Below are 11,301 nucleotides of genomic sequence, written 5' to 3'. Positions count from 1 at the left end.
CACCCCTCGGGAGCAAGGGGAGTTGGAGAGGCCCTCAGGGACAATCAGGACCGGTAGCCACTGCTCACACCTGCTGATGGTGCTGAGTGATCGGGACCAGCACCGGGCAGGGCACGGGAGCAGGTGCGAGTGGCAGCTCCAGCACTGGCTGCGGGTGCAAGGGCTGGCGCCGGCAGCAGGTGCAAGCACCCGGCAGGACCGCAGCACACGGGAGCAAAGGATTTTCAGTAACCACCAGAGGCTCAAGCCGAACACTATGACGTGCACTGACCATCGTGGGGTAGCAAAGAATTTTCAGTAACCACCAGAGGCTTGCCCCGATGACAGTGACCAGCGCCCCCCCTTGGCCTGGTGCCCCCACTCACCTGCTCCACCATCCCGCCACAGCCAATGCCCACCATATTCCACACATGCCCCCTGATGGTCAGCGCACATCATAGCAACCAGCTGTTTGGTTGTTCCACCATTTGGTCTATTTGCATATTAGCCTTTTATTATGTAGGATATGAAAGAAGAGCAATGAATTGAACAAGTAATTGTTAAGCAGAAAGGCACCAGAGCTTGAAGATTTGGAAAATTCTCAGGATATTCATATTGCAAAAAATGAGAAAACTTGTTCTAAAGAGAACTCTAAGAGCGTGACTGAGCTACCATTTGATAAAGAGATCACAGGTTCAATTTATGGACTTGCCATTTCAACAGAAGCCAGAAAATGAGATGGGGATTGTACTAGCAAAGATACTGCCAGTTTGAACAAAAGGAAACAGAAAAAAAAAGACAAAGATTGTCAAACATCTTAGATCCTACAGGAACATACCATAGAGCCATTCGGCTGCAAACTTGCTCTATCTATAATAATAAAAGCATAATATGCTAATTAGACCAGATGTCCTTCCAGACGACTTTCCGGACGAAGCCAGGGCTTTGAGGGAAGCCCGGGTCCCAGGTGTCAGAGGGAAGCCGGTGCCGGCAGCCAGGGGAAGGAAGGCCTACTCTTGCATGAATTTTGTGCATTGGGCCTCTCGTTTCTCAATAAAAGAAAACTGAGAATGCAATTCAGAGATCATCAGAGCCACCCCCTCAGTTTCAACAACACACTTCACTTTGAGGAATCACAGAGGTGGAGCCACTGCCCTGTGGATCTGGAAGGCAGTGCATTGGACCAAAAGGATTAGTCTTGGGGCTGAAAATCTAATGGAATTTGCCTTGATAAATTTTAGGCTTGCCTGGAACCATCGTTCCCCCCTTCTTTCCTATTTCTCACTTTTGAAATGGAAATGTCTATCCCTATGCCTGTATCACCATTGTATTTTTAGAAGCGCATAACTTGTCTGGCTTCACAGGTTCGTAGCTGGAGAGGAATTTTGCCTCAGGATAAATCATACCTCTAGTTTTACCCATACCCGATTTAGATGATATTTAGATAAGACTTTGGACTTTTAGAATTCATGCTGGAATGATTAAGACTTTTAGTGCTGTTGGAATAAAATACGTGTATTTTGCATATGAGAAGGACATGAATGTTGGGGTCCAGAGACAGAATACTATGGACTGAATTGTGTCCCTTCAAAATTCACATGTTGAAGTCCTAACCTTACCCATCGCCTCATCTAACCCTAATTACTTTCCAAGGGTCTAATGTCCAAATACTGTTACATTGGGGGTTGGGGTTTCAACATACTAATTTTAGAGGGACACAATTCAGTTCATAACAAATGCTATTTCTGTGCCTCAGATTAAGTCGTTTGTATTTAATTACCTTCTCCCATCATCCAAACCCGTCACTCCTCAGATCAGAGCTCGGGTACATTTGTTAAAATGTCAGGTTGCCCAATGTTTGTCTCTCATTCTGTGGCCACCAACCCATTTTTGAAGACTGTCTTGTTCTCCACTGCTCTTGTTCTTTGACCTTTTACTATTGCTTAGACCTACGCTATCATTTTCTGTGGGCTTTTCCCTTTATTCCCCCAAAGGTTTTGCGTCTAAAACAAAAGGAGCTTTTCTTAGCAGCATTGCTTTAGACATTACTGAGTATCTAGTTACTGGCTCTGGGCATCCTTCTTGCCTTTACACTAGCCCAGCTCAGGTCCTAGCAGGATTCTACGTGGACAGCCAGAGGGAGGAAGTGCAAATAATTGCCACTATTACTCCTCTGAATCTCAAGCGACTTCTTGAGTTAAAGATCTGGCAAATGTATGAGGAGAGGACACACCAAAAACCACATGCCGCGGTCTACAGTCTCCATAGAACTTTGAAGAAAGAAGACCAACACCCCTCTATATCTGAGTGAGAGCATGTGTATATGTGGATGCATAAAAGAGGGGAATTGAACGATTCATTAAGGAAATAATAAAAATACTCACTTTAACCTTTATGTATTTCTGTAATTTAATAGAACTTCTAATAACAGAAAATCCAGCCCTGAAAGACATATTCAGGAAATAAGCGGGGAGCAGGGAGAGCTAGAACTACAAGAGAAAAAGACAAAACACCATGATTTCACATTTCTCTAATCCCAAACTTGTGATAACTTGATTGGGGCCTGGTTTGAAGTATACTTTAAAAGGAAATTTTTTTGCAATAAACATTGTAAAGGAGATCACAATGAAGAAAATTTTAAATGGAAAGGGACATTTTTGAGACATCCTCAATAACTTTAGAAATACCCATTAGTTATATTAATTAAAATTTTGTAATATGCATTAAGCATAATATAAATCAAAGTCATAAAGTACTTACTGTATTTTTACAGGCAATTCTGATTATGTGCATTAAAACTGATCTAAAAACCTCCTACTACACAAAACGATTTTTATTTTAAAGCACTTTCTAATTTACGTATCCTTCATCTAGGCCTGAAATGGTGAAATTTTGTTATAAACTTCCAATGATTTTTTTTAATCCTCACCAGAGGATATTTTTCCATTGATTTTAGAGAGCAGAAGAGAGAGGGAAAGACGGAGAGAAACATCGATGTGAGAGAAACACATAGGCTGGTTGCCTCCTATACATGTCCCCGACCAGAGCTCGGGTCAGGGAGGAGCCTGCAACCAAGGTACGTGCCCTTGACTGGAATCGAACCCAGGACTCTTCGGTTGGCAAGCTGACACTCTATCCACTGAGCCAAACCGGCTAGGGCATCAACTTTTAATGATAAATAAAAATGAAAAGCTGTAAAATGAAATTCTTAAACTAATGTATCTTTTAAAAGTATCAAAACATACCTGATGTCATTACTTTGAACCTCTGCATAGTAATGCTTATTTTGGAAATAATTGCAAATATTAAACTAATTGTTGTATGTCTATAAAATACCTTTTTTCAGGAACTGAAGTGAAAAAAATTGAAGCCATAAATGTTCCTTGCACACAGCTTTCAATGTCATTTTTTAAACGGTTATACAGTGAAGATATTGTACGAGACAGTGGACATATTGTTAAATGTCTAGATTCTTTTTGTGATCCCTTTCATATTTCTGATGAGTTACGAAAGGTAAGTACAGAATTGTTTAATTTCACAATAAAATTTTATTTCATAAAATGCTTCCTGTCAAAAACTTTTGCCTGTCTAAAATCCACAAAATACCTCTTAGCAATGAATAATGATCAGTTACATTGATTGGTTTCTTGGCTGAGACTTTTACCATCAACTTAATTACGTGTGTATTTCAGTAGTTCTCAACTGGTTGCTACTGGCATCTAATGGGTTGAGGCCAAGGATGCTGGGAAACATCATACAATACACAGGACAACCCCTCACAACAAAGTTATCGGGCCCAAAATGTTCAGTAGTATAAAGTAACAAAACCCTGACCTATGTAATAGATGGCTGGTTTTCTTCAATGTGGGGCTCTTAACATACCAAACGGGGTATTTAAAAACATAGCTGGAGTAAAAGAATATTTTTATCTCATCTCTGAGATGTTTTAAAAAGCCATTTGATTAAGTTAATTTTTGTTTTCGTGTGGGATATTGAACCTGGAATCAGAAGACATGGATGATTTTACCTAATTTTTGAGTTATGTACAAGATAATAACCATAGATAAATCATTCAATATGTTGGGCCTTAAGATCTTACCTGTGGAGATTAAAATGTCCATTCTAGGCTTTGGGCAGGTAGCTCTGTTAGAGTGTCATCCTGATATGCTAAGGTTGCAGGTTTGATCTCGGGTCAGGGCACATACAAGAATCAACCAATGAATGCATAAATAAAGGGAACAACAAATCTCTCTCTCTCTCTCTCTCTCTCTCCTCTCTCTCCCCCCCTCCTTCTCTCCCTCTCTCTTTCTCCCCTTTCCTCTCCATTCTTCTCTCTCTAAAATCAATAAATTTTTTATAATGTGCATTCTACCTTCTTCCTGAAATCATTGAGAAAAATTAGTGGAGAAAGCATTTAAATACACTTTTTAAAAAGTATAAAATACTGTTGAAATATTATTTTAATTATTGAGAAAGAGTATTTACAAAATGGTTACAAATTAGGGCTTTGTTATCAAATAGACATAGGTACAAATCCAGGCTCTGCCACTTTATAATTGATAATGTCTATAAGCCTCAGTTTCTTTATAAAATGGGAATAATGTACGAATTATGAAAGATAATGCATTTAAAGTGTTTAGCACAATGCTTGGCACTTAGTAAGCTTTTTATATTATTAATTAATAATTACTATTCTTATTCTACATTATGAGAATGTGCAAATCTAATGTGTTGCAAGTCCATATAGAAATGAACTAGGGAAGCTACTTATGTACCATAATAGACATAGCAATGCTGTCTGTAGGAGACCAGGAGGCATGCAGCTAGTCTGTACATTGCTCTACAGTAGTACAATACTTAAGAGAACTCTTAGTTTAAGAAAATAAAATGAACTAATTGAGAATAACCAAACTCATCCAATTGAATGAGACTACATATAGTTTGGTCTTAAGTGAAGTATATTTATCTATACTAATAAAAGAGTAATATGCTAATTAGACTGGGAGACCTTCCAGACAAAGACAGGGGATTGGCCAGCCTGCAAACTGCCCCCAAATGGCCCTCAGCCCCTTGCCCAGGCTGGCCACGCCCCTCGGCGGGAACCCTAACCCAGTGGGGGTGTGGCCAGCCTGAAAGAAGCCATCAGCTCCTCGCCTAGGCTGGCCAGGCCCTCCCAGCAGGGACCCTCACCCCCATAGGCCATCAGCCCCTCACTCAGGCTGGCCACACCTCCCAGCAGGGACCCCCCACCCTGATGGGGGTGTGGCAGGCCTGTAAACCACCCCAGCCCCTCGCCCAGGCCAGCCCTGTCCCAAGTGGACCCCACCCTGATCCAGGACCCCCTTCAGAGCAGACCATCTGGCCCCACCCATGCACCAGGCCTCTATACTAATAAAATGTTAATATGCTAATTAGGCCAGGATACCTTCCGGACAACCATGGTGGCGAGCCAGCCAGGGGGGTTAGTTGGGGGCAATCAGGCTGGCATGGGGGGCAGTTGGGGGCGATCAGGCCGGTGGAGGGGGGCAGTTGGGGGAGATCAGGCCGGCAAGGGCAGGGCAGTTGGGTGTGAGAAGGCCAGTGAGGGGGCACTTGTTGGGTGAGCAGGCTGGCGGGCAAAGTGGTTAGGGGCAATCAGGCAAGCAGGCAGGCAGGTGAGCGGCTAGGAGCCATGAGTCCTGGATTGCAAGAGGGATGTCCCAGATTGGAGAGGGTGCAGGCCGGGCTAAGGGACAACCCCCCGTGCATGAATTTCATGCACCCGGCCACTAGTATATAATAAGAATATAAATACTATGCAGTGAGGATCTGATGATAATTTCTACTCCTTCTTACCATGTATTGGAAATTATCTTTCAAACAGTGTCTAGTCTAGTCTGGGTTTCTCTCCTTTTGGGTACAATTAATCTCAGCTCTTCTCTCTGTCACTGATCTGTGTTCACATACTGAACTTTTTTTGTCTCAAGGCCCTTCCCCCTAATTTTGGAGAGTTTTACCAACACTTCTACAGAGAGCCTCAGCAATGGACTTTTTTAAAAGAGGATTTGATTTCCAATAGAGTCCTCTGTTTAAAACTGCCTGCTGTGGCTTGCCTTAGTTATGCCATGAATAGGGCACCGTTATTCAGGAAGTGCTGGGACTCAGTGTTTTTCTGGTAGTTGCCTGTATGTTTTGCTCCTGTGTTCTTTGCCACTCTGTTCTTTTAATTTGGTTGCTTTCTGGCTGAAAAATAAATAACTTCCAGATTTAGCATGAAATAGAAAGGGCCCCCCATTGTACAGCAATACGGATTCTATTGGCAATACTGTGTAACATAAGTACTGATGATAATGACCTCCTTTCTGACTGCAGCTCGGAAGTTGGCTCCTTAACCGTTGCATACCAAAGCACTAAACAGATCTGCATGTGAATGGAGAGGAAGATCAACCCTGGAATGTTATTGTTTAACATTCATTCCAAAAAAAATTTCTAATTATTGTAATTTTTAAATTGCATAACCTAGTCAACTCAACATATGAGAATGCTTGTAAGGAATGTGTTAACAATTTATTCTTTTTACAAATTAAATGCATCGGGTGACATTGGTTAATAAGATTATATAGGTTTCAAATGTACCTTTCTATGGTACATGAGCTGTGTATTGCATTGTGTGCCCACCACCCAAAGTCAAATCATCTTCCATCACCATATATTTCAACTGTTCATTCTTCAAGGCTTTAGTCACCCTTGTCTTAAGCCAGATCAACCTTGGGCTTTAGTAGCTACAACCTTGGGCTTTAATAGCTACAACCTTGGGCTTTAGTATCACATCATTCCTTACAGAAGGGGAAGAAGGGAGAGAAGGGAGATGTACAAGTGGCGCACACCCAGGGAGCAGTGAACTACAGACCACTTCCCCTTACCTATCTTTTACTATATATACTTTGGCTTTCATCAAGTCATTATAAGTAAACTTTATATAGACAGCACCATAGAGTTTATTATTTTTTAAAATGCCTCATATAATGACATTGTGATGAATTTCCATTTGAGATTGGGGTAAATAGAATGTTAAGCTTAATTAGTTTTCCTAATTAAGTGTACTTTTTGCTACTAGACAGTGATTGTTGTATAACTTATGTTTCCCTCTTTTATCTGTATGGTGATGTTAAGTGTACTAGTATGTATGATATGTATAGCTTTTCTCCATTTAGAGTTCCTTATGTGTATTTGTTTTCTCTTCCCATTTTATTTCTTGGTAAGAGTTTTAAAAATCTTTTATTATGTTTATCTAATTTTATCTGTATTTTACAGTTAGCTATTTACCATACTTTAAAAAGTATGTGGGATATAAACAATTTAATAAAATAAATATATGTTATAGCATACATTCATCACCTTGTTCATGTCCATCACAGTCAACAAATTAACCAATTGCCTGTAATGCCCAATGGTATAAAAAAATCCCCAACATCAGACCTAGTCAAACTATTTTCTGAAAGAGAGCAGGAAAGGGAGAGGTAGTTATGAGGCTCTAATTACCTGAATAGTTCAAAATGGAGTAACTGTGGGGGTAAGGAAAGTAGTGACCCAAACACTGGAAGGTGAGAGGACAGAAAATGACCATTGTGTTTCGCCTCCATAGAAGCAAAGACTATAGACCTAATTCGATGGAGAAACTTCTCCTTTCATTTGTGCTCCAGTTGTTTCTAAATAAGATTTACGGTGACTCAACACTAAATTGCAACAGCACTAAAACAATTACTGAAGATACAAAGAAATAAAGTAGAAGAGAAGGTTTAGATTTAGATTTATTTCTTTCATTGAAGGTCAGTACCTAAGGATAAAATGGGGTGGAAACCAGCTGCAAGTCTCACAGATCACTCTCGCCAGTTGCCTCAGGATTGGTTATTAAAATAGGACTAAGATGATATAAATTGAAACTTGCAAAAACATAAAAATTAGAACCTCAAATTATGTTACATTAAGGTGAATTTCTCATCTTACATAGGTTTTGCTAGTGGAAGACTCAGAAAAATATGAAATATTCAGCCAACCAGATAGAGAAGAGTTCCTGTTTTGTCTTTTCAAACATCTTTGCCTTGGTGGAGCCCTTTGTCAATATGAGGATGTGATTAATCCATACCTGGAAACAACAAAGCTTATCTATAAGGATCTAGTAAGGTAATGTTGCTAGATTACAATATGTAAACCTCTAGTTAATAGAATAAATTATTTGTTAAACTATGGTGGGATTACCCAGCAGCTGTTTGTGGTCCTATTAGCAACCAAAGTAAATAAAAATGGCACCACCCTAACCTCCTCATAGCCTCCTCCTCCTCCAAGCTAGAAAATGTCTTGATTTCTCTGTCCCTTTTTTTAAAAAAATATTTTTTTAATTGATCTCAGAGAGGAAGGAAGAGGGAGAGAGAGAGAAACACCAATGATGAGAGAGAATCATTGATCAGCTGCCTCAGCTGGAATTGAACCCCGGACCCTTGAGTCTGCAGGATGATGCTCTATCCACTGAGACAAACTAGCTAGGGCTCCCTGTCCCTCTTTTAGTGCTCAGTCCCCTCCCTCATTCTTCACCTGCCTCTTGTTTCCTCATTCAGACCTGTTACCTGCTCCATTCCTCATTAGCAACTGCCATCTTCCAGGTCTCCTTTACCCCAGGCCTCCTATTAACTCTCAAGAGAACAGAAGATCCCTCAGGATGTTTGAATTTGCTGGACTAATAGTTTAAAAAATTACCTTTGTAATTTTTGGAAGAATGTTCATCTAAGTGTAATCTTTACTTTTTAAACTAATCCCAAATCCCAATTTGTTTTAAGTATTCTAGGTGTGTTTTTTTTCTTTATGAAGATCAAATGCGGATAAAAACTTTATATCTTTTATTTATATTTTAATTTTAAATAAAATGAAAGTTCTTTGGTTGGGTTTTTCACTGATAAAGATATTGGATCATCTTTATAGGCAAAGGGGATAGGAACAAGTGAAACAAAGGGCCCCGGAGTTTAGCTATAAAAATTACTTTACCAGGAAAACAACAGAATTTACTTCTATCAAACTCCTGATTGTTACTTACTTAAACTCAACATTTCAGTTTTCTTATCTATTTCATGTATCATATAGCTATACAAAAAACTACACGATTTAGCTATTTTATTTTAGTTAATTTCTGATATATGGTTTTAAAAACAAAAATATTTCTATAAGTGATCTCTGATTTTTATGAAAAAGTCATTAAAGGTTGCTGGATGAGATATATTCGAAACAGAATTTCAGAAAAAGCACACACATCCCTACATCAAACATTCTGTTCTTACCATTTGCAGCTCATGAAAACTTGCAAGACCACTTCTAGCACTCGCTGTGGACACTTCTCATTATACCTCGACATACACACACCCCACTGCCACCACAGTGTGTGGTTTCTCAGCAGCCACATGAACCTGTGGAATTCCTCACTACCATACACTGTGGAGGAATTTGGAGATATTTGAAATAGAAGTAACTGTAGAACCTAAACATTGAAGAAACTTCTGTTTTCTTCTACATTCCCTTCCCTGGATTCTTATTTGCAATTCTCTTCTACGCTCTTTGGGTGCTTAAAAAAAAAAAAAAAAAAAAGTATGCCTCAAAGACTAATTAAATGAGTAGCCAAAATTCATGACATCTTACAGACAAATATAAATTGAGTCCATGGAATCACTTAATCAGGCAGCCAGTAAGTGTTAATATTGTGCACAGAACTCTGCCAAACTCTTAAGCTTCAGAGTCTTTAGAACCTAAGGAGACTACAAAAGGAGCATCAGATAGTCCTTGACCTTAAGGAAATAACAACAAACTAACATTAAATAATAGTAATGTAAATTGTTTAAAATCTTTTATAAGTAAAATTTTTATATAATCAAATGTTCAATTAATTATAGGCAAGTGTTAATAGCATTTTATACTTTATACATGCTCCAGAAATTCAAAAGAGGAAATTGTCAGTGTCAGCAGTCAGGGAAGTCTTGAATCAAATGGAGTCCATGAGAGCCAGCAAAGAGGAGAGCAGCCTATTCCCAGCGCAGGGGAGATGCACACAAGTCCTCATGGTGGGGGAGGTGGGGAAGGAGCCCAGCCCAATTAGAGCCAATACAGGGCTGATCCTCAGAAGTTAGCCCAAATGATATCAATAAGAAATCATTCATTTATTATTTTATTTCTAGACCCTTACATACTTTTTAAAAGAACTATATGGGTCCTGGCCTGGTAGCTCAATTGATTAGAGTATCATCCCAATACGCCAAGTTTGCAGGTTCAACCCCTGGTCAGGGCACATATAATGCTTAATTAAGTGAAACAACAAATTGAGGTTTCTCTCTTCCTCTTCTTCTCTCTCTCTCCCTCTCCCTTCCTCTCTTGAACTTATATACATATATGTGTAGCCCATGGCCAGACAATAATGCTGAGAAGTCTGGGGAGGGGAAGGGAGCAGGGAGAAGGGGATCAGTGGGAATAAAAGGGGGATATCTGTAATACTTCCAACAATAAGGATAAATTTTAAAGATAATAAAATAAAATTAATTAATTAAGAATGTTTAGAAACCTCTCCCACCATTTAAAAAATGAAAAGAGAAATATGGAAATCATGTCCCAGCATCCGTCAAAACCATTGTTATCTGGTGAGTGAATTAGTGATTGCTAACACCTGATGAAATGCAATTATTAGTGGCATACCTGAAATCACTAATTAATATCACTTTACATTTCCTTTTATTTTTTTCTTAAGAGACATCAGATGGATGTTACTGTACTTGACCTATAAAATTAGAAAATTATCTTATGAGATATTTTAAAGTAATAGCAATATAGGATTAGAGGTAATAAAATGGAGTAATTGATTTATTTCTGTTAGGAACCAACTTTTAATGTATGAATCATAGTTTCTTTTTTAAATAATACACTTATAGGTCCTGGCTAAGTAGCTCAGTTGGTTAGAACATTGTTCTGATACACCAAGGTTGTGAGTTCAATCCCTGGTCAGGGCACATACAAGAATCAACCAGTGAGTGCATAAATAAGTGGAACAACAAATTGATGTTTTTTCTCTCCCCCCCCCCTTCTCTCCTTTCCCCTCTCTAAAAATCAATAATTATTTTTTTAAAGAAATGTGGACTTTTTTAAAACACACTTATGGTACATGTTAATATGTGTCAAGTGGTTGTTAAATGAAGTATCAAATACTAAATTTTCCTCTAAGTTTATTTGATAAGCACAAACTTTTACAGGGTGTTTTTTTTAGATTTTTTTTAAATTGAGGGGTAATTTCCATACACTAAAGTGAACAAATCA

The 11,301-nt window shown here is 39.0% G+C and overlaps 1 protein-coding gene across 1 annotated transcript in view; it reads left to right on the top strand.

Annotated features, from left to right (window-relative positions):
• Window positions 1-11,301, top strand: part of LOC102773199 (chromosome unknown open reading frame, human C11orf70) — a 36,007-nt gene that overhangs the window by 21,596 nt on the left and 3,110 nt on the right. Inside the window, exons 4-5 of the mRNA XM_006775246.2 lie at window positions 3,326-3,492; window positions 7,970-8,142. Of these exons, the coding sequence (XP_006775309.1) occupies window positions 3,326-3,492; window positions 7,970-8,142 (340 nt within the window). The remainder of the gene's footprint in view (window positions 1-3,325; window positions 3,493-7,969; window positions 8,143-11,301) is intronic.

The sequence above is a fragment of the Myotis davidii genome, unplaced genomic scaffold (assembly GCF_000327345.1).
Source record: "Myotis davidii unplaced genomic scaffold, ASM32734v1 scaffold8, whole genome shotgun sequence".
Lineage (NCBI taxonomy): Eukaryota > Metazoa > Chordata > Mammalia > Chiroptera > Vespertilionidae > Myotis > Myotis davidii.
This window is presented reverse-complemented; position numbering and strand designations above follow the sequence as displayed.